This window comes from Homalodisca vitripennis, chromosome 1, assembly GCF_021130785.1.
Source record: "Homalodisca vitripennis isolate AUS2020 chromosome 1, UT_GWSS_2.1, whole genome shotgun sequence".
Lineage (NCBI taxonomy): Eukaryota > Metazoa > Arthropoda > Insecta > Hemiptera > Cicadellidae > Homalodisca > Homalodisca vitripennis.
The window spans coordinates 66985801-67013023 of record NC_060207.1 but is presented as its reverse complement, the minus strand read 5'-3'; the positions used below and the strand labels follow the sequence as shown (position 1 = coordinate 67013023).

Below are 27223 nucleotides of genomic sequence, written 5' to 3'. Positions count from 1 at the left end.
AAGGCATAGCCTAATGTAGACATACATTGTTCCACTAAAAAGTTAGCAAAAACATAACAGGTATAAACTATTTTCTCCAATGACCAAAGTAGAAAGAAGATTTATGCTGATAGTACATATTGTAATGGGTCATTGCTATTTATTTGTATTGTTGTTTTAATTTTAAAATGTGTTAACAGGTTTTCTTTATAAATAATACTAAAATGTTATATGTGAGAAGAAGTGTTATGCTTATTTTATATTGGATGAGAGTGACTGTGATAATAAATACTAACGGGCAGTTCATGTATTTAGTACAGTTTATTACACGAAATACATTATTTTAATATAGAAAAGTCATACACCCAAGAGAAATTTACAAAAATAACACAAGTAATGCTATTTTATAGAGTTACAATCTTGTGAAATTTGGCAAGCTTGTAAGTTATAATTGTTGGCAATTCTTTCTAAATTATAAATCAATTCACTGGTATCACAACAATGAAGGCAATTTAACATAATGTTCTTTAACAGAGATTATTTGTTATATTATCACTTGTAAAGTCCATCATGCATTGTCAATGCATGATGGACATTAGAGAATAATAGCCTACACTGTAAAGAACATGTACTGTTCTTTTGTTACACTGTCTTCTTTTAAGATGGTCCCCTCACATGGTTCAAAACAGTTTTTGGTTGAAGAAGACCATCATCACATGGGAACATTTTGTAGTTGTCACAAGTTTGGAATGTTCACGGGGTCACTAGCAACTGCACAGGTGTGTGGGATAGCAGTTGGTTCACAACTTTCTTGATGACAGCAGCCATCTTGACTTTTAGTTGTGGCATCATCACATGTAGTACTTCTTGGCCATTCTCCTTCAAGAACAGATTGGTTGCCTCGGCTACATCACAGACAGAAAGAGAATTATTACAATATGAAGTCTATTGGAACAACTAAAGAACTAAAACCTTCTCTTGCTCTGTTTTATTGTTGTAATTTAGAATTACACAAATCCAAACTAATATTCTAATATTTATTAATTAAGCCTCTTGCATGTATTTTCTGTGTGTGTCTTCATGAAAGAATAAATTTTAGGTTATTTCCTCCAGATTGATTTGATATTAAACTGCAGTAAAGAATAAACAATTAAATTATAGTCTAACAGCCGAGATCTAACTTGCGTTGTATAATCGTACATCATGGTTTTTTGTAAAATGTATAGAGGTATTTCCTCTAAGAAAGAAATAGATTGTGTAAATTAGCTGTGTCACTTTTGGTAAGGGTTAAATTAGAAGGGTATCAGAAGTTATAAAAATATCAAACAGTAATATTTTTATCATGTTCTTTAGCTTGACACAATTTGAATCGACTGACAGACACATGAATGAAAATTAAATCAGGGTCAGCCATCCATACGACAACTTTCAGTTTACTCTTCTCAGATAATCTATAGGCAGAAAAGTGTTACATTACTGAACAACCATTACAAGATATTATAGAATTGTATAGGATGAATGGTTGGAACATATAAAAAGAAGAGTAGGAAGATAGTGTACAAGATTGTGGTATCAGGCTAGGTAAAGTGTAGAGAAAAGTATTGAAATCAAGAGGGTCTATGTATCTTGCAGGATGCTAGAATTCACTGCAGGAAATTATATAAATAATTCAGGACTAGTATTTCACCTAACCATAACAACCATTGTAAACCAAATACAGTTAATTCACAAAAGATTGCAATATGGAACTGGTTATTAGTTTTTAATCAAATATGTTTGGTTATTTATTTAAATTCAAGTTTGAAACTGAAATTGCAGTAGACATTTTTACAATGATTTTGTTTGGTAAGAGAATGCACTTACACATAGGAGTTAAACTTGCATATGTAATACCTGCTCATTACGTAATCATACACATGCAACTGTGTCTTTACTTTCACCAACTCATTGGAGTAGCCATAAATAATAAGGATGGTGTTTTAGAGTTAAAATTAAAACCATTGGATAAAACTCTAAAAGTAAAAAGTAGAACCAAATATTATATTATATTTGTCTAAAAATAACGTACATCTTGTATTTACTATAGAATCATATTATACAGAAATGTTTCCAGTAGTGAAAATATTAATTCTTTTTTGTCACTAGTTGATAAAACAGTATCACATACAGCAAAGAGGGTGGTAATTATAATGTAGTTTTCTATATTAACCCTAGTAATTAAAAAAGTGATTTCCACATTTAGTTGTTCAGTGTTGTCAACATTAGGTATTAAATTAAAACCACTCAATGTTATGTGTAAGTATAGGCAGTGTCATACACTGTATTACTCGTAAAATGGCTGGTGTTGGTAATTACATTAAAAAATAACATATCATTTTGTTTCACCTATAACATGCTATTAATATTACAAAAGTTTGTAAAAATGTGAAGTGAAAAATAGAACAAAAATAACAGCTCAGAGTATAATAGCAATACTTTGAAAGTGAGATTTGGAAAATTAACTAAAGCCAGCAAAATAAAAACTATCTCTGAAAAGTACTCTGAGCTCTTTTTCTTTCTTTAGTTATTCACTTAGCTTTTTACAAATAAAATCTCCTAATATCAAACAAGATTATATCACTTTATGAAAACAACGTGATTTGTATTTCATATTATTTAAATATCTATTTAATAACATACTTACACATAAAACAGTGGTTTTATTGGCCCAATTTAACTAGTTTAATAGGTACCTAAATATATTTCAAAAAACCACGTTGAAAGTAGCATTCCTCATTGTAAACTTAAATATGGATAATTTTGGTGTTGGCAATAATGAACAGCTAAATGTGGAAATTACTTTTGTAATTACCAGAATAATTAATGTAGAGAGCTACATAATAATTACCACCCTCTCTGCTTTATTTGATACCTTTTATCAACCAGTGACAAAGAAGGAACTAATATTTTCACTACTGGAAGCGAATACTGTATAATATGACTCTATACTAAAGATGTGATGTATGTTGTTTTTTGACAAAATCATATATTTGGTTGTACTTTTTACTTTTTTTGTTTATTCAAATTTTATTTTAACTTTAAAACATCATCCTTATTATTTATGTCTACTCCTTAGAATGAGTTGGAGAAAGTAAAAGACACAGTTGCATGTGTATGATTACATAATGAGCAGGTATTACATATGCAGTGCAGGTAGCCACAATCAACAACATCATGATCTTAGAAAACAGAAATAATTTTAATTGACTTTTGAGATTTCAAAGTAGCTGTTATATACTGTAATTTCTATCTTTGTTTTGACAAGTTCCTCAGCAACAAGAACAAGTGAATCAAAACTTACTGAGGATCCTATTGTTGTTGAAAACCTTCCTGACGTTCATGTTAATGTCCTTAATGACCAGGTTGATGTCCAGCTTGTCCACATTGAGGTAGTCTTGCCCCCCTCTGGACTTGGAACTTACAAAACCCTTTATGGTGGCTGCCACATTACCTGAAACAATCGTTCGTAGAGTAATTCACCAGAGCTAAAGTTATGAGATTAAATCAGTTTTCACTAAGGTTCATTTCTTGCACAAAACAAAATTATTATGGGCCATTGAAATAATTATTATTTTTGTGTTTAAATATCTCAAATCTAAACCAAAAGTGCTAGTTCATTGCAGAGAAAGATAGATAGCATGAATTTAACTCACTCACTGTCAAAGTTTGTTCAGGAAGTCTAGAACTGGGGGAGTCATGGCCAACCAGCCTGCTTCAACCGGTACTGTGAGAATCACTGTGCTTGGGAGTGTAGGAGAGGTAGTGCAATAGAGATAGTGAATATCCCCCATCATCAATTGTGTACATCTTGTTAAAAATCTAACTTTCATAATCACTTTGTCTTACTTGACCTCAAGAAAATGTAAACAATGAAAAAAATCATCAAAACCAATGTTTTAAATGAAAACAAATATGTATTATTTTTTTATACAAGATGTTGATTTCATAAAATGAGTGTATGCCGTTTGGAGGGGGAAAGTGATAAATGGGCACACACAGACCAGGTCCCAAGCACTGTGGCCTACACTGTACAGTTATAACAATGCCAGTCTTCCCTTTTCCTGAAATGGATGAGATTACTTTTCATAGCATTTTACTTACTAGGAATCATGTCTCACCAATCCCTTCTATGCATCACGAATATTCCATTACTCCAGGTGCAACATAAAAAGAAACACTAAATTTTTCTGCTCATTAACAAATGCTGAATTTCCTCTCTAAATCTAAAACCAATTAAATATTAAATATTCTGATAAAATTTAGAATTCCTTAGCAGAATTTCAATGCATGCTTTGAACTTCTAACGTATTTCTACTTTGATTTAGTACCTAGAAGTTCCATTGTTTAAGAGATTTTTTAATATCCTGCAATTATATATTACAAGAACCAACAAATCCATAGAGAAACACAGGGATAGTATTCAGACCCATACAGTTTTCTGTGCTTACCCAATGTAGCATGGAAAAGTCCCCCTCCACTGGCCGGGAGTACTATCAGCACTCCGCTGCTCGTGTAGTTGGCATCAATCTTCATCTCGGGGATGTGGATTTTAGCCTCAAATGGCTGCCCATTGTGGCTCAGTCTGTAATTATTACAATATAACACAAATATTCAGATATATATAATCAAATTTTATATTTACATCTTATCTATGTATCCAATAACGTTTAAATTAGCATTCTTGTACCTGTTTGTTATTTTCGAAGTTCTTGCATCACACACCATCTACATTTTGAGCCAAAATTCTATATACTTTTCTCTAGTTATATATCACAGTTGGAAAAGGGGAAATTTTATTTTTAAATGTTGAGATAGGAAATCACCCCAGTCTTAAAGGTCATCCACCTCCCAAAACATTTGATTCGTCAAAAGATGTGTTTGCAAGTAGCTAGATACCAATAAAGAAATATTTTCCATTTTTTCTGTTCTGTTGAAATCAGAAACAAATTAACGTTGGGGTGCACTTAAAAAAATAAAAAAAGAGGTTAATCTCTTTCTAATCACCCTTTTTCTGTATTGTTAGGATTGTTCTTTTCTGCTACTCATAAAAGAATTTCAAGCAATATAGAATGCCACTGATATTATTTTAAATTTCATTAAATGATAACCAAATATATGAGTACATTAGTGGATACTAAATTCTAACGTTGTATAGCTTTATACAGTTAAAAAACCAACGCAGGGGAATTAGCTTACTTGAGCCTGGAGACAGTAAAGTTGCTGGCTCCATACATGTGAATGTCTCTTAAAGTGATCTTATAACCTCTCTCTCCTCCTGTTAGTGATAGAGTTAAGGAGTCTAGAATGAATGGCTCCACACTTGGCATCTCAATCTCAGGAATTCCTGTAAAACAATTTTCATTTTTATCATTTAAAGATTTTCTTTCTTATAAAACAAAGAAAATTATAACAAACATAAACTTTCATATAAACAGAGTTGGCCAGGATAATATAAATTTTTTTAGTATTTTATGTAATTAAATTAAACGAACTTGAATCTTCTATTATAAGTTTCCTAAGCAGAAGCAAAGATAAAGAAGGCTGCTGAGAATGATGCAAGCCACTTACAACACTTTTAATGCTTATAGTGCAAGTAGAATATGAACAGAGAATCTCTAGAGGAATTTATTTCCTACCTTATTAACCTTGATTATGGTCAATTTAAAGAATAGCAAATATAGAGTGGACTTCTTAGTCTAAAAAATTACATTTAAAGTTCAAACAGATTTCTATATAATACTAAGATTAAAATAGCTAAATTGTATTTTTTAGGTTAGAAAAAGATTTGTTGAGGATGTAATGAATTGATTTTATTGACAAATTATTGTAAGTATTGATAGGTGAATTTGGAAGATACAGATGAATCAGAATTGGAATATATAAAATACAAACGAATTTTACATCATTTACTTTGTACAAAAATATTTTTTGTTCCATGTTAATCCAAGCGTGATCCTATGCAAAGTAAGATGCATCTTGTTTTGTAAAATAACAATTTGTTTCAAACAAAATCTTTTTACAGCTATTCAGTTTTTATATAGGTGGATAAGTTGTATTTGAGGAAGCCACATGTAGAGAGTAACAGGATATATCTGTAACCCTGCCTCTTTCAATGTTATGACCAAATTCCTAGAGGAATTAGATGTATTTTTGTGATGAAAAACGATTGTTTTAGTGATCCATTATGAGACTTTTATGGCAATCAAATTAATAACATTGAATAATCTGCTACTTCTTCCAAAAAGATGAAGTTTTGAACATTTCCTCTCTTCATTTTCTCCACTGTGCGATGACCATATCTACATAAATTCTTTTTGGCCTGCAGAGGAATTTGTAGGCTGCTATTTTGTATTTTCAGGAGACCAATGATCAATTAACTTATGGGCATTTCTACTGTTCAAGAAAGCCCGCAGGCTAAATGAATTCAGCAGTGGTCCTTATGACAGAGGCAATGCTCATGGGGACAATGACATTGGAACCTGATTGCTGTAGCTAATGGAAGGTTACAACCAAGAGAGCACATTAGGCTCGGTAATCTAAAGTCGTTATATTTGAGCCTGTTCTAGCAATTAATACCGGAAAGATCCAGCATAATTAGTATGTTAACACTTCACCTTGAGAGCTTTAAGTGTGATGTAGGCTGAGAGTGGTTATTATGTGATCGTATCAACTGGACGATTGGACGAGTTTAACTACCTGATATATAATTGAACTAATGGTTAAAGAATGGGCATTGGCCGAAACATATTTTTAAGATTATAAATTCTTTACATTCAAGGGAAACTACAAGCTATAAGCTACTTTCCAGTAATCTTGTGAAATTTACATTTAGATTTTTATATTCCCAACCGATAACTTCCTCATTTACCAGTTGTTACGTTAGTATTGACTTCGACTATGTATTGTTGTTCCACTTATTACATTTGTAAACACTTTACATCTCAGATTACTTTGAAACACAAGAAAAAAGAAAGAAATATTACATTGTTGTATTTCCTGATTTCCAAACAATCTACTACATTTTACATTGTATGCAAAGATTCAAATGTCAACAAAGAGAGAGTAGGTAATAGTGTTGACAAGGAATAGTTCCCATATACGCCATGTCAAACTAGTTGCCAATAAGGTGTTATTTTCTATAAAAACAAAAATGCAAAAGCCCATTACTGTTTTGTAAAAATTTAAGTTTAATATAAAAATTAAAATGAGAGTGGAGATACTGTATATACTTCGTGAGTGTACCAATCTAAAAATACTAAAATCATAGTCTATTGGTTTCATTCCATATTTAAAATTAAACTTTTAGCATGCTTAATTTAGAATTAGTGCAATATTTGAACAAAACTGTTATTTTAAGGGACCTAAAAATTGTTTTTGTTAATTGTTTATATGGCTCAAATAAGGTAATAATTATGAAAATGACTCGTAAATTCCGAGACCTGTCAGTGTTTCAAATGTCAAGCATGCAAGTTTTCCTCCAGTTTCGTAAAAATGTGTTTTTATATGAGAGTATAGCGTTGTACATAACATGTAGGTTATTTTACTAACTGATATTTTAAAACACAGTTTTAGCATTGGATGTTAAAAAGTGTAGTAAGGATGTAAATATGTGAATTTTAATTCAGTTGACTATATAGATCAGTAACAACTTTTTTCACCAATTATGGTGAACCGGTTTACATTCCATTTCGAAGAAAACAACCAATAAAGTCAATGTAGTCAATTAATGTACTGATGTTTTAAAAAATTATAAAATAATTCATTAAGAGACCACATTTTATTGATCTGTTTTGATGTGTTTGGTGATATTTAGAAAATCATGCAGGGCTGTAAAATGACATTCAAAAGTAAACTAGAAAACAGTCAATAGGAGCTATTTAAAAACCTTTTCAATTTATAGAAAACCTCAGAGTATTGAATAAAATGTCTAGTCATTTGATACGAGCAAAAATAGATATGCTCATAAAAACTGTTACTGTCTGAGGATGCCGACAGACATTACGTCATTAGCATTTGTGCACGAGCACCGGGGAGTCAGCTCATTTTGGTTTATTGCAGATTAATGGCTCAAAGAAACAAAGAGTCGAGCCATAAACAAAGTGCTCGGTCATTTAATGTCCAGTCTTCTTGGAATATTTTTCTCATAAATAAGCCCGAGATCAACCGGTTTCTTATAGTCGGGATCTGCGCTCAACACCACCCGTCGCGTCTGGTGCTCTCTGAGTTACTGGCAGAACAAAACAACTACGAGGTACGTGTGTCCCTCATTGAATTCTTGGAAGATTTATATCACAGGTAACGTCATATAATGTATGTGACATTTTAAAACGTCCTGGACTTAGCGTTGTAGAAAATTGCAGACCTTTCCGACATTTAGGAAAAAACTAACATCTAAGTTTTCCGGCTAACACCACGTCGTAAAAGCTATCTTCAGAGAACAGACATTAATCCAAAACTTTCAATAGCACATATCCACCTATACAGATAAGTTGAAGTGGGTTAAACTGTATCGTGCTTGACTGAAGCTTAACCAACCAACGGTCAATACGACCAACAGTGATGAATATGGCTTTATCATAGGCTAACATCGAGTTGGCAATTTGAGACAATATTCTTTATTGAAATTATCTTTTTTATTAGTTCGGCAAATGCCCAACCAATCAAACTGTCCAAATTAATATGCAATAATCCAAAGGGTTTTAATAGAGTACAATATATTTTAAAAGTGGCTATTTATTGCCTTTTTATATATTCCAATTTAAAATATGAGATACTTACCAAAAAATACTCACCATTTACCTGTTTTAAAATGGCTTTCGTAAAATACAGCATAAATATGTTTCCATTCATATAATAGTAGTTCATTATAAACCAGATTCAAAATACTTAAATAACATGTAAGAAAACGTTTTATTCCTCTGTGCTAGCAGGGAACCAATCCCTCCCACAGAGCAAAAGATATGAAACTTTTTTGGATGATTACACTGATTATTTTTTTATGACACACTTAACCTACAGTTCCCACATATTATTTACTCCACTGAGTTTAATATTGCATCTGGTCCGAGAGGTAAAATTTCCATAGCCAATTTGCATTGTTTAAGAACACAACCTAGTTTTCCGTGAAGTCGGTAGAGGAATTAACCCAAACAGAAATTGCCTAGTTTGTCATGGATTAGAACGAAACAAAAAGGGTTAAAATACCAAAATGTTAAATTTGTATATATACCCAACAATTTTAACATGTATTTACAAAAAATTTGTACAGATATAAACCCAACTGCCAAAAATATAAATAATATTTATACTGTTTCAGAGACAGCGAGCTATGTTTTAATGAGAAATTAGGAAACAAATACAAGTGGATTGAGATTATTCTTCTGCATTGTTAAAAACTATAGTATTAATGTTTTTAAGTAGGCTTGCTTACCTTTGACCAAATATGGTCTCACATGGTGAAGTGCTTTTATCAGACATTCTTCGAGTTTTGGGCTGCTTCTCTTGCATTGCTTCACATAAGCGGCTAAAACAAAAAATACAATATTGACATATTTTACTGTAGTCAGTTTTGTTTGAATGTTTGAATAAAGAATAGTTAGTTTTGATATAATGTAGCCGTATTTATTTTATAACCATCTATAAATACAATAACTAATTAAGGATTTTTAAAAATGTTAGATGTAACATCACAGAGCCAAGTGTACAATAAATTTGTCATTAAACAGTTATAGATTACAGTTCTTAACCAATGTAATAATGCAAATTGTATACGTGTATAAATTACAATTATTGCGAATTGCGCATAATTGACACAGTGTGTGTTGGCTCATGACTTGAATAATTTTATTTAAATTTTTACATTTATGTAATATACAACAGATTTCATGTACTATCTCATAAGATATTTTAAGGGACTGTCTTTGTTACGAGCTCTCGTATAATATCTTGTAGTTCAAACAAACAAAAATCGTATAAACGTATGTAGTATATTTTTCGTTTAAAACTTCCACTGATATACCTACAATGTTTAAATTACACAATATAAAATGTTCTATGACTTTTAATCTTAGTATCAATTAGCATTTGGTTGAAAATGTTGTAATTAGCTGGATTTAAATTTGTGTATATTTTAAAATTTGGTGTGTAACATCTTATACAAACTAACACAGCGGCAACCATATTTTAAGAAGAAAAACAAAAGCCATTAACGTGTTTGATCAATATAGAATGTACATAGAAGAGATGAGCATTTTTACTTCACTGATTCTGTCAAATTAAATTGGAGAAATCACACAGCATTTATGCTCATTTAAATAATATAAAAATTTATTTCTCATTTATTTATTATTCAATTTTAGCTAGTAATCTTACAAACCTTTCATATTTTTTTAGTTATTTTTATGTTCATTGATAAATTGTCCTGCTCTGTTAGATCTCGTGAAATTAACAATTACACTGTTTAAATGGATTCCATATTACCTTTTTATTCGTACCAATGAATATTATGACAGAATATTATTAAATTTAGTATATACAATTAATTATGAATTGAAATAAGACAAGGTAGGAGTACGCCACACTACATGTCGAGTAACGCTCCGCCTGCATGCAAGCTTTCGTGTCTATATAACTCCATTAAATTCGCAAGAGGTTCAAGCTTCAATAATACTCAGCCAAGTTCCCTGGTTGGGCATACTCCTTCATAGAACTGAATCTTATCTAAGTAGAAATAAAGTTTCATGCATAATGTGAAGTCTACAGATACAATGTTTCACGAGATGTCTTGCCACAAGAAACGAGTACAATCACATTTGTGTTCAATTCATAAAAGTTCCGATGAGCTAGGGAGGGTAGGCTACTACTGAGTAAAAGAGCGCTGAAATAAAATCTTGTCACCTACTTTTAACAATGATTTTTCACTCTGTAATTTCTTCTTTTTGTTCTATGAATGAAAATTTACATTTTTAAATCTCTATGATTGTACTTAGTTTGATGATATATTTATTTATTCTGCTATTATAAACAGTATTGGTTAAAGCCCAGCCATTGAACGCAGTGTCAGTGCTGCCTATATATAAATCAAGCTTCATACAAAGTTTCAAGTCTATAGGTCAGCTCGTTTTCGAGATATCGTGAGGACAGACAAACAGATATACTATCAGAAATGAAAATGTTCCACCCTCTCGAGTGAAAGGCCGTCGCTAATGCTCAACCAATAAAATTATGATGACAGATAACTAAGTGTTTTGGGAATATTGTTATGTAAGTTTTATATTATTTTGGATCTAAGGAATGATTTGTTGATATTCGAGTTCTGAAATATCTGAAGAGTGGATGTAGTTTTAAATTATATGGACTATTAATTTAGAACAACAAATGCTCGTAAATAAAAAACAAGAAGGTTGGTCTAACAGTTCCAAGTTGAACATAACTAGGTATTCCTCAAAATATTTTATATTCGTTTTCTAGGACGTCTGTCTGGGAGTAAAGAAAACATTAACAGTATCTACCTCTGTAAATGATCAAAGCTCGCACATACGCCTTGGACCTGTCACTTAAATGTTGTATAAACATTGTCATTCCCTTTTTCTTATAAATCTTGTTTCAGCAGTTAATAAACCCATAAATTAGTGGCGAGGATCATAATTATGTACTCAGTCTGTACTCTTCACTCTCTAATACCGAAATAAACCCGCCAAGCCGATTAAATGCAACTCTGGAGGTGTCAATAGCAAAACTATCTCTCCGATTTACTACGGAACTGATTCTAATTGAACTTAAGAATAATATATTACAATAATTAATTACTGCAATCAGCTGTATTTCACAGTGCGTAGGGGAGATATGGCAATTTTCTTTAATCTTCATAATTTATCATTTCGCTTAGAGATCACTCTTTAATGTTAAAGGAATTAACGATCAAATCAGAGTTTAGTTCAGTAAAATACAAAATAACTCGGTTTGAAAATAATTCATCTTAGAAATTTTGATAGGAATATTGTTCAGAAGCGTCAAATTAAGAACGCAGGTCAGACAAGTCTGAACTCTCTCCTACGCATACGAAGTCTTACTAATGACTTATGTGTAACTGTTTTCTCTCTGACATAATTAGAAGAGAAAACGCAGATTACTAGGGCAGTGTATGTATAGTCTAATGTTGTCCAACCATACGAAAATTAATTTATTATTTAATAAAAGTGACAAGTTTCAGTACATCAAGTTTTCGTTATTTCCATATAAAAAACAAAGTTTCAACTTTTGTCGTTCTTCTTCTGCAGTTCTTTCCAAACAAAAGTCACAGTTTTTACAGCAAATATTTAGCATATATCACTTACTTAACCAAGCCTGGCATTCATATTATTAATGTACGTTAGCTTTTTCGATCTTTTACTTGTAGGATGTATTTTTTACATTGTTCTATTTCTTTTATGTTTTAAAAATTATTTCATCCATAATGTGAACCAAATTAGCCTAATGTAAGATTTCATTATATGTGCTTGGTCCAGAGGTAAATTTATTAATAATACGATAGTTAAAATTAAAGTCATACATTTGGAATGTAATTTATAATAACCACGTTGTTACAATTGAGCCTAATATATTTGTTCCTAATACGTAAAAACCTTTATTAAATCTAAAACTTATTATGCAAAAACAAAATATGCATTTTAAAATTTCTTAATACTACTAAATATTTAATAAATAGGCTTAGTAGAAAAGTTAACCATTCATAACAAATGTTTAATAAATGTAATGTTTAGGTTTCCATTCTTGTGTGGGTCATCTAGGTTCATAAGAAATAACAGTGCGAAAGGAATTTGCACAACTGTTATTATGAAAGAAACAAGTTTATTATCTCAATTGAAACGTGTGTGATGCAGAATAAAAGCTGACATTTGTAGAAGCTCTTCTGCAGTAGAAAGTGCTGACACTCGCGATTACGTCACTCCACAGTTAGCTGAATTACCTCACAGCCAATGTTTACTATCTTACTGCCACAGCCTCCTGCACGCAGGCCTGACCTAACCTTTCAACATAATCGGCGCGAAATTGCAGCTACAACTTCCACTAACACATTTGTGGTTACAACCTCTTTTGTTCCTTTTCTCCTCTTCATATATTTCTGAGTGTTTTTTTCTGTAATCCTCATACACTGGTTTCTACAACACAGTGAAATATTTTGGCGGGAAGTTGAAGGCCTCGATTGAAGACCATTAGAACCCTTGGCCGAAAGTCACGTGATTTTGTTAAGGACTGTGAAATGTCAGTTATTGACGGTGAAGTGTTCAAGGGAGCGATAACAATTGATACCTTTGTATATTACTTTAACGCTGCATTTGAACAACTTAAAGGAAACTGATTAGGAACCTTTGGGCATTTTAGGGAGAGAAACTGGAATACCTACAGTATTTTCATGAGCTATATTTTTTCCAACCGTGAAACAGCAATATTTGTTTTACGTTATAAGGCCTAATAGCGTAGTGTGTAGTTGAACCTATCGTATTGCATGTTATTTATAATAAAGGAAGGTTCTACTGATCCTGCTCTTGATAAATCGAAATTAATATTATAAGTAATTATTTTAAATACTATCGGTAATACTTTGTTTGAAGGTTATTTTTGACGATATAAGACAACAATTTCTTATATAAGGATTGTGAAGGAAACAGGAACCACCTCGTAGGTGGTTAGTAGACGAATGAAGACGTATTGTGACCTGTATTCCATAGTGATTAGTGTTGTGTATAGTTTCTTTATTAAGTGCATGTTTATAGAGTTAGTGAGGTTGCCAAACAACATTGTGGTTGTGATTCCTGACTTAGGCGTGCCATAAAGTTTTGGTTAAGATTTCTTTATTTTAACCTAGTTTGTAATTATGTATTAGGTTAGTTTTTTTTACCTGAAGAAGAGATCAGATTTCAGATCTCGAAACGTAGTGTTACTGAGTTATTGTTTCACTGAACGATGGCAAACTATCGGTAATATTTCATAACGAAATAATGTAACCAGTTAATACATTTTGGAAAAGATGCCTTAAAAAAGTAATGAATCGTCTTCATGAATTAAGACCAACATGTGCGATTAAGAAATTAGTTAATTTAGTGAGTTACTTAATATGAACGTACTAGGTACATGACGTTAGAATTGTCGTATGATGTCTCTACATCATTAATTGATTCTTTGATACCACTAGTCAAGATTGGACTTGAATTTTTATCAGCAAATTGTAAAATAAAATAATAAAAAGCTGGATGAAATGCACGTTAAAAGATATCGGACTTAAATTAGGAATTAAAATTGTATTCACTTGATTATTTTTTATTTCCTTAATAAATAGACAAGCTCATAAAATAGAGTAAATTAATATTAAAACTTGTACTACTTCGATGGCAAATAACTGTATAGGTTATATACAGTGTATAAGACCAGTTAGGTTCTCTATATCGGCTAAATAGATCAAAATAGAAGTTCTGATTATAACGAAACATTTTCGACTCCAAAGAATCCGGGGGAATTATTTGTAACTCAGTTATATGCCCCAACATGACACATTTGGAGGATTGGAGTCGGTATGGGAAACTACCTGATTATTTTTTATTACGGCTAACCGTACCTACAATATATACCAAAGCGATACAAAATGTTTACTCTTTATTGTAGTGCTAATTTGTTGTATGCTGGAGAAAAAAATTTTTTTTAGAATTCCTAATGGAATCCTGGCTGAAAATTATGAAGTAAATACACTTTTCCTCCATATTTCAAACATCATACATTTTAAACATTAGGAAAAATAAAACTTGAAGTAAAACGTTTTAAATAGAAATCTGTGCCTTGTGGTACATCAATTTAGATAAAAGTTAAAACAAAGTATGTTTTCATTTAAATGTTCTAAAATGGATAAAGATAATCTGGATTTTTGGTGCACGATTTGAAACACAATTATTTCCTGTAATCATTTGCATTCACATAATGTTTAACAAAAACATAAAAACATTTGTCACTTGATCAAAGCATTGGTACGTCGGGTATAGGTTATAACATTTGTAAAATGGGTCTCTCACACCTGAAGGTGTTTGAAATGTCTGCCTTCAACTTCATTACAGCGTTCTATATTTGGTTGTATTAGTTATAGCAATCAAATATTATATTCAGGCACTAAAATCGTTCAGACACGCTAAGTTTCTTTTTCGGAATGAACAGTATCGCTTCTTCTATCCTCTCATGTCGCCTGCAGTAGTTGGCCTGGTGAGATGATATCCAATGCTCTTATTACTGCTCTTAGTTGCAACGCTATCCCTCCCTCCCTATACATTTCCATCGAAACTGTTGGTCTAGCGAAACTTATACAATCAGAGAATGGTGCGGAGGAGAACGATATTGCTGTATTACACTTTTTGTTTGGCTCCGTTATAAGAACTATAAACGAATTGGGTAAGTGACTGATAATAAATTAATTTATTGTACATATTTCCATTCAAGGAGCCTTCAAAAGATTGGTGACCAACAATATTTGTACCAATTATGCCAAATCATGTGCTTCATCTATAGCTGACCTTACAGCCTCTTCTGTTTTGTTGTCATCGGGCTGAATATTCCAAGTTTCGAACGCAATATGCGAAACTTCGTAACACCTTGAGAGAGTAATGTTTTCTTAGGTAAGGCATCGCTGAGGTAAGTAAAAGTATCGTCGAATGTAAAAGATAAACGAGTGGTGTGTACTTGCAGACGAAAGTAATAAACCAGGTTGAAGTTAGGCAATCTTAAATAAGTTGAACATTTAATTGATCAGTGACCTAAAGTGTAATGTTGGTAGATAGCAAAATTCGTTACTATGGGTTTATATTGTAACCTAATTTTACTATAACTAAAATATTAAATACTAGCTGCTAGCTAATAAAATAATTACAAATTGTGAATTTAGAATTATTTTTGAACTCGAATTTATTTCTAAACTTGCAACGTGCAGATAATTAAATTAATAATAACAGTTGATGATCGCAATTTGTTATTTTTAAGTTTGTACTTCAATAAATACTATTTGTAAAAAGGCTTGTTTATCTTGCCAAATAGTCTGGTCCGTTTATTCAATTGAAATATAAAAAAATAATTGCTTAATACATTTAAGTTTTTACACAACTTTTCAATAAATAGTATTTGTGTAATTGATATTTTAAATATATGAAAAAAAATAAAAACATTCCTTACAAAACATCTGGGAAATATAGGCATAACATTAGTTAATTTTTATACTTCATAACTTTATTTTTTTAAGTTTAACTGCATTAAAAATGGGTTTTTAATAGTTCATGGAGGTCAACCCCTTTGTATATGGTAGCGGCTCTTCATCTAAAATCTAATTTTCCCACTCTCTATATGGACAATCTAAAAGTAGCGATAATGTTTTAAAAACACGCCTCTAACTAAAACACTAACATTATCAACATATCACATGCCTCAGCTCTGATGAGTTAAATATGCCTTATTTTACAAAATAAATCTCTCTAGGCAAAGCATTGCACGGTAATTATTATTATGCTCTTATTGAATTAAATGCTTCTCCTGACAAGGATCTTTAATGGAATGAGGAATACTTCAGCAAAGACAAACTCAAAATGAGGTTTGAGCATTACAGCAGTCAATGTTATCTCTTAATTCCAACTCCAAGGCAATGAATAACAAATTTTTATTAATAGTATTTATGAGCTGAGCATTAGCGTTGAACTGGAAATGTTAAATTTGAATATGTCTTCCTATCTGTCTGTCTGTCTGTCTGTCTGTCCGCACGATATCTCCAAAACGAACTGATCTATAGACTTGAAATGTTACATATTGCTATATTTATATATTACAAATGGTGCGAGTCACTCTATAGGATTTGAAATTAAAAGAAACTTGGCTTTTTTAGCTTTAGTAAACCATGATTGCAACTAGAAAACCGCAGAATAACAATAAACTAACCTGTGACTTGTTGCTATAGGCTTGAAATTTTGTATATTTCTATTACAAATGTTGCTGTGGATTTGAAATTAAAGAAAATTGTTTTTTAGCTATAAACCATGATTGCAACTATCGCAGAATAACGTGACTTGTATAGGCTTGAAATTTTGTATATTGCTATACGAGTATTTATAGATTACAAATGTTGCGTGTCACTCTGTAGGATTTGAAATTAAAAGAAACTTGGCTTTTTTAGCTTTAGTAAACCATGATTGCAACTAGAAAATCGCAGAATAACAATAAACTAACCTGTGACTTGTTGCTATAGGCTTGAAATTTTGTATATTGCTATACGAGTATTTATAGATTACAAATGTTGCGTGTCACTCTGTAGAAATTAAAAGAAAAATTTGCTTTTTTAGCTTTAGTAAACCATGATTGCAACTAGAAAATCGCAGAATAACAATAAACTAACCTGTGACTTGTTGCTATAGGCTTGAAATTTTGTATATTTATATATTTATAGATTACAAATGTTGCGTGTCACTCTGTAGGATTTGAAATTAAAAGAAAATTTGCTTTTTTAGCTTTAGTAAACCATGATTGCAACAAGAAAACCGCAGAATAACAATAAACTAACCTGTGACTTGTTGCTATAGGCTTGAAATGTTGTATATTGCTATACGAGTATTTATAGATTACAAATGTTGCGTGTCACTCTGTAGGATTTGAAATTAAAAGAAAATTTGCTTTTTTAGCTTTAGTAAACCATGATTGCAACTAGAAAATCGCAGAATAACAATAAACTAACCTGTGACTTGTTGCTATAGGCTTAAAATTTTGTATATTGCTATACGAGTATTTATAGATTACAAATGTTGCGTGTCACTCTGTAGGATTTGAAATTAAAAGAAAATTTGCTTTTTTAGCTTTAGTAAAACCATGATTGCAACTAGAAAACCGTAGAATAACAATAAACTAACCTGTGACTTGTTGCTATAGGCTTGAAATTTTGTATATATACGAGTATTTATATATTACAAATGTTGCGTGTCACCCTGTAGGATTTGAAATTAAAAGAAAATTTGCTTTTTTAGCTTTAGTAAACCATGATTGCAACTAGAAAACCGCAGAATAACGAATAAACTAACCTGTGACTTGTTGCTATAGGCTTGAAATTTTGTATATTTATATATTACAAATGTTGCGTGTCACTCTATAGGATTTGAAATTAAAAGAAACTTTGCTTTTTTAGCTTTAGTAAACCATGATTGCAACAAGAAAACCGCAGAATAACAATAAACTAACCTGTGACTTGTTGCTATAGGCTTGAAATTTTGTATATTGCTATACGAGTATTTATAGATTACAAATGTTGCGTGTCACTCTATAGGATTTGAAATTAAAAGAAACTTGGCTCTTTTAGCTTTAGTAAACCATGATTGCAACAAGAAAATCGCAGAATAACAATAAACTAACCTGTGACTTGTTGCTATAGGCTTGAAATTTTGTATATTGCTATATTTTATATATTACAAATGTTGCGTGTCACTCTATAGGATTTGAAATTAAAAGAAACTTGGCTTTTTTAGCTTTAGTAAACCATGATTGCAACAAGAAAACCGCAGAATAACAATAAACTAACCTGTGACTTGTTGCTATAGGCTTGAAATTTTGTATATTGCTATACGAGTATTTATATATTACAAATGTTGCGTGTCACTCTGTAGGATTTGAAATTAAAAGAAACTTGGCTCTTTTAGCTTTAGTAAACCATGATTGCAACAAGAAAATCGCAGAATAACAATAAACTAACCTGTGACTTGTTGCTGTAGGCTTGGAATTTTGTATATTGCTATATTTATATATTACAAATGTTGCGTGTCACTCTATAGGATTTGAAATTAAAAGAAACTTGGCTTTTTTAGCTTTAGTAAACCATGATTGCAACTAGAAAACCGCAGAATAACAATAAACTAACCTGTGACTTGTTGCTGTAGGCTTGAAATTTTGCATGCAGCCTGAACGAATCCTCTTACGCAACACGAGGTGTCAAGGACAAAATAAATAGTAATAAAAATGTATATAATGATTAATAGTAAAGATAAAACAGTGTCATATACCAACTTAATTGATTATATTTGTGTTACATTCCTTAAAACAGTGTGTCTGTTCATGTCAGGGCCATTTTCATAAACCGTTAACAAAAATCTTTAGGAAACAATCTGTAAAAACATCTAAAACATTGGGTTAACAATGTAAACAAGTAACGATTGGGTGATGTTTAGAACACTAATGAGACTAAAACAAATGTAAAGGTTGAGCTTTAAAATGAGCTTACAATCATTAACTACTTCGTAGAAATTGGTTTACTGGAATTTCGTAATTGGAATATATCTATTTATTAGGTTACAACTACTCCAGATTTAGCCTTTATATATATATATATATATATATATATATATATATATATATATATATATATATATATACAGGGTGTTTCCTAAAGGTGTTCCAATATTGTGGTATTTTGTTCTAGACGTGAAAATGAGCAACAAACTGCATATGAAGGTATGTCCTAAAACTTTTAGTTTTCCGTCTATCTGTCTGTATGTGATTTTTACCAAAAAAGTTATATCTTTTATACCAGTAAAGATAAAGTTATGAAACTTTGCAGTTGTGTTGGCCTTTTGTATGCCCATTTGAGAGAAAAAATGAACAAATTATCTTTACCCGTTTCAAAATGGCAGCCAATCGTAATTTTTTATGTTAAATTCCTCATTTTCACGTCTAGAACAAAATACCACAATATTGGAACACCTTTAGGAAACACCCTGTATACCAATCTTGTTTTTGAACTCTACAAATATTATGATTGTTACATGCCTGCTAAGCGAGTCCGAGATGCGGTTTTAAGTTGGGTAGGTTTTAATATTTTTTAACATTAGTCGTTATTGAATACTCAATATTGTTTTGTTTAACCATTATAATGTTGGTTTGTCTGTACAAAAACGTTTTTAGAGCATATAGCCAAATATTACCTGAAAACCTAATATTATTGACTGTAAGTGAATTGGCCATCCGACAACGTGATCGTTATCCAAGTGATGAGGAGTAGGAAGTACCTACATTTTTATCGGTCTTCGTTGAAAATTAAGTGGCTGAAAATATGTACAAAGTGGCGCAAAAGTCACTGGACAGTTGGTTAAAACAAGACTAGATTTATTTGAAATTATTTTTTATTACAAACAATACTTACAATTATTTTTTATATTCAAATTGTTTTCCGTCTTCATTAATACATCTTTGAAGTCTTTCTGGAATATTGCTGTAAACTCTACAGCATATTCCAAATCATTGTCCAAATCATAAAATGCGTCATGTATGTAGTCTTTCAGTTCGTCAATAGTATAAGGCTTTCGAGAATAAACAAAGTCCTTGACTACTCTCCATAGGAAAAAATCCATTGGTGTGATATCTGGTGAACGTGGGGGCATGTCAATCTGCCCTTCGACCAATAACTTTTCTTTGGAAACGTTCGTTTAAATAATCGCGAACGGCAGTGGCGTAATGTGGTGGAGCACCATCGTGTTGAAAGTTTTTGACACGGGTCAGCTTTAAACACGTGTCACAGATGAACTCACTAGTTCGATTGTTGTGTGTTTCATTGCATTGTATTGCCAACTTAAAAAGGCATAATTACCAACATTTAGTAATACCAACATCACGGATGAAAACTATTGTACTACGTCTTGCTGTTATTTTTTTCTTCTTTTAACCAACTGTCCAGTGACTTTTGCGCCACCCTGTATAATTTTTATATCAAAGGGGGATGGTTTTGACCGAAGTGAGTTTGTTCATCTACGTGTAATTAGCTGCATATAATCGAAAGCTTATCTATAAAACATTAACTCTGCTATTGAACAGCGGAAATACTTTTTCATAGGAATGTTTATAATTATGGAATTTTACACCGGGGCTAAATGTAATTATATAAATATATATTACAGAAATAAACAGGAGAAAAGCAACAGGAAGCACTCGTGTTACACTGCACTAACACTAGTCAATGTCAACTAGAAAGAGATACGAGCAGAAGGCTAGGTATAGTAATCCAATACTTCTACTAAGTTATTCAATATTTATTCCATGGAGCCGTCTACATATATCTAGTACATAATCAGGATTTAATAAAAATAATACGGTAAATGCGGTTCTGGAGGTTTTTATTCCCATAAGTTGTGATAAAGAGAAAAAAATGAGACTAGTATTGTTTTTCATTTATTTGGTATTATGCCTTTATCTATAGTTTATCTATAAAAATAAAATTATAAAAATATTGATTTTTCCTTCCTTTTAACAATGAAAGAAAGTTAGAATCACATCTTCATCTTTAGGTTTGTATATATGATGTGTTACTTCATGTATATAAGTCTCCAAAATGCCACAAAGTATTTGGTGTTAAAAACAAGTAATACAACTAAAGTCCTATTGTAAACACAATAGCATTATTCTGTTTCAATAGACCTTACAGGAATTTTCTCATATCTTCAACTCTTAATTTTAGGAGTTATGAGACATTCTTAGAAACGCTGTTGGGGTTCATGTTGTAATAAATATACAACAGCCGTGTGAAAAAATATGTGACAGTATAGATCTAATGTGAAAAATAGTAAAATAAAAAGTTATCTATACAGTAGTAGACTCTTAAAACATTAACGTTTAGAAGACCAGCACACGAAACCGAGTAGTGAGCATCACGGCTGAGTTGTTGGCCGAGTAGAAGAAAGAGAACCGCCAACTTCAATGAATGACCTTAAACAGTCTCTTGCCGCCTTTTAGTATTAGTTAGCGAAATTCTTCCGGCGAAGGCTTTCAAATGTTTATCTGTTCCATATTCAGATGTCCTTGCAACGCGCTGTGAATTTTGTTGCGAAAATGTACGAGCGATCTGTGTGTTTGGTTTCGTAGTTTTTTATAAACGTGAGAATAAATCATGTCTACCACCCCGATAACATCGCCACCAATACTGAGTATGTTCTTTTTTCTGTTATCTCTTGATTTGAATTATGGTCCGAAACATGCTTGTCTATGGTAATAATAATTACGTCACGATATAAATAAATGAAACGCTGTAAATTCAAAAAAATATTAAAAATGGATTTAATTTGAACACAAAGAATCAATTATTTTTAATGCTCCATGCCAAAGCATAAAATATTAGAAATAAGTGTAGCAATAACCAGATAAACATTATTTAGCAAACAGTTTAGTTAGAAATGAAAATCATTTCCTATTTTTATATTTATACATAGTTACTAATTACTGTAATTAATGTATTGTTAATGTTTTACAATGATGGAGTACAAAGTGAGTACAAGTATTACAATGTTTAAAGGTATTGAGGAAAATATTATAAAAATTGCATCATAAGCTAGAACTGTAATTATTTCAACAACAAATTAACTTGATTGAATCCAAACAAGTTTATATTTCAATGTGATCAAGGTACGCGTTATTATTATAGTTATCGGTATAAATTTGAATATTTTAACATTGAATATCTCTTGTGTTTTAATTACCTAGCCTTTTCTACTTGAATGCAATTCTGCAAGGTACGCGTTATTATAGTTATCGGTATAAATTTGAATATTTTGACATTGAATATCTCTTGTGTGTTAATTATGTAGCCTTTTCTACTTGAATGCAATTCTGCAGAAGTACATAAATTTTGTTATAAAAAGACAAATTTTTCAACAACGTTTGGTGACCCAGCGGACGTTCCAAAATTGTGATTCAGAATTTGTTAAGCGTGTAGAAATTGGCATCTATACATTATCTAGTGTTAATTAAAGCAATATACTTGATCTTACAATATAATTTATGATGGAGGAAAATAGTTACATAAATCCAAATAAGACTACAAAAAGAAGGAATTCTTGCCAGCGTCCGGTTCAGACTGTCAAACTGCAACTCAAGAATGAAGGTCGACCGCTACTAACTCGTCTGTCAGACAATTAATCTTTAAAAATCTATAATGTTCCGCAAATAATGTACAGTACTTGGTCGTCCCGATAAATATTATAGATACTAGACGACAGGGTCATACCGCTTAGAAGGAGAGAAAGTAAAATGGAAAATATTACTGTCCTAAAGTCTTAAGGAAATCAAAATGATTGTCATGCCATAAGAATTTGAGGATTGAATTTTAGTTGTAGAATCTTCAGATTGTTAGTATTTTGTTACCTTAAATTTTTGGCCTCTTTACAACAAACATATTTAACACTGAAACTACATCCAGCAAAACTTTCAATGATTCACATGCGCTCTTAGTCATGCTGCAATCACAGAGTGCTTTCACGTATGTGAAGTACATAATTTTCTAGAATTATAGCAGATTTGAGAATTTCATGTAATAACACACAAAATTCCAAAAGTTGGAGAGCCAGTACACCTGTCATGTATACCTGGAGGTACTAAGGGGCCCTCGCTTAAGTACGTAACGCTAAACATAGATTTTCCAAACCGCTCCCACCCGGCCATTGAAACGGACTTTTAACGCTAACACAAAACTCCCTGAATAATTACATCACGCTGTCACTAACACCCCTACAATATATATTATTCTAACAACTGTAATACATTTTTGCCTGTTAAATATACTGTAACGCGCATCCACTGATGATGCGGCATCTACTTGCTTGTCGCGACAGTCGCTCATAACATAGCGGACCGCTCAGTCATTCTTTTTTACCAATATTTGAATTAATGATAGAGAAAATATTAACCTGCTATGTTTCGCAAAGTTTTATCCCCTTTAAATAGTTCACACTTCTTGCGTTTTTATGAGGAGGGGGGTTATAATACCAACTTTAAAATGATGGGGGGAACCAATCAAACTTGTTAACGTAGGCTATCCGAGAATTAATTGTTGAGGTTTAATAGTTACTGCGTCGTACCCCCCTCCCCCCATCACAACATAATGGTGCGTAACGCTGCCGAAACCCTGAGATGTTACGTAATAATTTACGGGCCCAACTTTTTAAGTAAACAGCAAAAATATAAGAATCTTCTTCAGTTTTTGTCAATTTTTCAAAAGTTGCTATTGAATTATTTTTATGTTGATGTTCGATTATAACTTAAAATGTAATAGAAGTATGCAAATGCATTTTTCAGGATACCTTTTTGATGACAAAAAAGCTCTGTGTGAAAATATATTTATTCCAGTATTTTTAAAAACTGCTTTGTTGAATTTTTTAACTGTGTAAATGCAGCCAATTTAAAAAATCTGAAATAATATCAGTTTGGATTATATTTTCAAAACATCCTAATAGAAAATAGCATAAGATGCGCTTTAAATAGTGTAACAATTTCAGCTGTATTTTTGCTATACAAAGTTATAAAACATACAGTTCAGATTGTGGACTAAAAACGTGCGGGCTTCCCTTAATAGTTCTTGAACGACTTTTTTGCGTACTACCGTTTTTGGTATCATGAAATGCATTAAAATAACTTACTATAAAAATTATTTTTTGATGTGTATGCAATTCTTCTTTCACTTTTGATATAGGACTATTTTGAAAAAATCCGTATTTTTACTATATATGTTACAAATTTGAAACTCAAACAGATCCGGCCACGTTACGAAACACCAGAGGTCGCAAATTCGCAAACACACTGTCTTCCCGCTCAATGTGTTCGCTTCTACTTAGCAGATGTTAGGCGTAGATCCTTCTTATTGCCCAAGCCGTTTTCAAGGGGACCTTTGTTATTTGAAAATGAAGGAGGATTTTAATCCACAGAGAGCTGTTCTCCTTTCTATAGCCAGATCTGGTTTTCACTTAAAAATTGTGCACAGTACTGATGGAAATACGAGTATACTAAAATTAACGTACGAGCGTTTGTGATTGACTAATAATAGACAATTTTTATTGTTTAAATCGAGAAATGGTAACCAATATATTTCCCCATACGGAGGTTGGTTTTTAAATTTAAGCACATAGTAAAATAAGGTCTTTGAGGGTTTCCAACAAAATATTTAAGGGAGAAATCCTTGAATAATAAGAATATACAATGTACAGCAGTAAACAAAAGATTAGAACTGTAAAATGTAGACTGGATTTCGAATTAATGACAGGTTAATATCCTAAAAATAAAATGTATAGCAGAGTAAAACTAAAGTAATGTTAATTATGTTATAAAAGGACGTGTACAACGTTTGTTTTCTACTTTCCCCCTTTGTTTGTATCAACTTTTGTATTTCTGTTCTTTCCGTGAATCTAAACTAATTTAAAAACTATAGAAAGTGAAACTAGGGAACAATCTGTAGTGTCACGGTAATCCGAACCCACTATAATTCGTAATATGCGGTAATTGGGACAAGAGAGAATCAGAGATATTCCCACCACTCACTGCTTTCAATTCGGAGCAACCAACGCATCATCAATTTATTGTGTAGCAAATTTTGTGTTGTAAAATGACTCTTACTTGACGTGTTATAAGCTCTGAACTGTACATGTATATCTGTATATTTAGAGATATTACTGTCCTTGATAATATGTGGGGTTATATAGTCATAACGGAAACTTATTTAGGACATGTATTTGGAATATTTCTGTTGGGTGTTACTGAAAGGCCTACTACCATCCTCTCTCCCTTGCAACTCGCTTCGCAGTGAAAGCTTTAATAACATTGGTGTTAACGGTCAGGTCAGAACCCAATACATTGATGTTTATAATAAAAACTCCTTATATAGTTATAAATTCTATATCAGTTCGCTTATTTATATTCGATGATTATGACAACTGCATTCTGAAATTGTACGTTAATTTCCAAGTAAGACATTACCTTAACTTTCAAAAGAAAAATATTTTTATATTTCCTTACCATAACATTATTCATTCTTTCCTATCTGAGTTCTGTATATTGCACTTGAAAATTTCCATTATCCAATGCTGGTATAAAATACCAATATTTAAATAAAGTTTTCTAATAAATCATTTACTCTTTGTTATTTCATTCGAACTGTTTCCGATATCATCTTCTGCATTTGAAACTGTATCAGATATATTTTCAAGTACCAGACCAGCCCTTATCGAAAAGTAATCGCTTATATTATAGATTATACAAACTTAACAATACCAAGTATAATAATGTTCCAATGTGTATATAAAAGTAAATATTTCCCCCATTAAATGTCTAATTCGTTGTAGTATAGTGGCTAGTCTTTGAACATTTAGTAAAAACGTCCAGGTTTAAATACAAGGAAGAACTAAAACATAATTGTGTGTTGATATTACAGTGAGTTTTAACTATACGAGTCCTTATAAAACATCCTCGGTCTTATTCGTTTTAGTTTTCATCTCAAGGGTTTTCCATCAAAATATTCAACTATATAAATAGTATATAGTTATATACATTAATGTACCTCTGCATTCTTTTTATTCCTTTAATGACAACCAAACTTCATTTCTGGTGGCTAAAAATCTAGTATAACAAAAGATATTTAATTTATTTATTTAATATGAGGTTGTTTTATTATCTCCTTTCTTATTTCACTGTTTAGAATATATATACAATTTATAATTTTTGTTGTACTGCATGTGGTCAATTAGCCAAATCTGTTGTATCTACACCTCGCGTAGTAATTATAATGAGTCAACACAATATTCTGTTTTTAATGGTTCTTTTTGAAAATTTTACCGTATGTTTCCTTATTTCTGTGACCATTTTATATAGTTAGCAATAAAATAATACTATTTTGACTTGCTGTACAACGAATATTCTAGAATGCGCTCTTGTAATTATCAAAAATATATTGTTTCTCAGTAATAGCGAACAAAAATGTAGCTCATAATTACCAGACAGTAGATTTAGTCATGCGGAATTACCAGAAGCTCTACTTACGGACAGGTTGTTGAGCGTTGACACCCAGACCCAGGCAGGAGAGGGCCAGCAGCAGAAAGCAGCAGTAGCAGGAAGACATCTCGGTCTGCTGGCAGCGCGAGAGTGTGGCAGACTGACGGCTGGCGTCCACTGCTGCTGCCGCTGCCACCGAGGGAAAGTACAAGTAAGGTCAAGATCATTGCATCTTCAGTCAGCAACCTCGTTGTCATTGCATCCTTGTCAGTCAGGGGTCAGCTGTTTTCATTTTCATTGTCAACAACTGTCCTTCAGTGCAGAACCATTGAACTGGTGAAGATCAGTCAACACTGCTGCGTCATTTTCTTTCAAGATGCTTACTTCCTGATCTCTACGTAACTTAAAC

At 31.7% G+C, this 27223-nt stretch overlaps 1 protein-coding gene across 1 annotated transcript; it reads right to left on the bottom strand.

Moving 5' to 3' along the window:
- Window positions 1-281: 281 nt before the first annotated feature.
- Window positions 282-27019, bottom strand: LOC124363891 (circadian clock-controlled protein daywake). The gene is made up of 6 exons (XM_046819166.1): window positions 26863-27019; window positions 9449-9541; window positions 5215-5362; window positions 4467-4600; window positions 3320-3469; window positions 282-884 (listed from the first exon to the last, which is right to left on the bottom strand). Exons 1-6 carry the CDS (start codon window positions 26939-26941, stop codon window positions 733-735), a joined length of 756 nt encoding a protein of 251 aa, XP_046675122.1. The 5' UTR covers window positions 26942-27019; the 3' UTR covers window positions 282-732.
- Window positions 27020-27223: the final 204 nt, after the last annotated feature.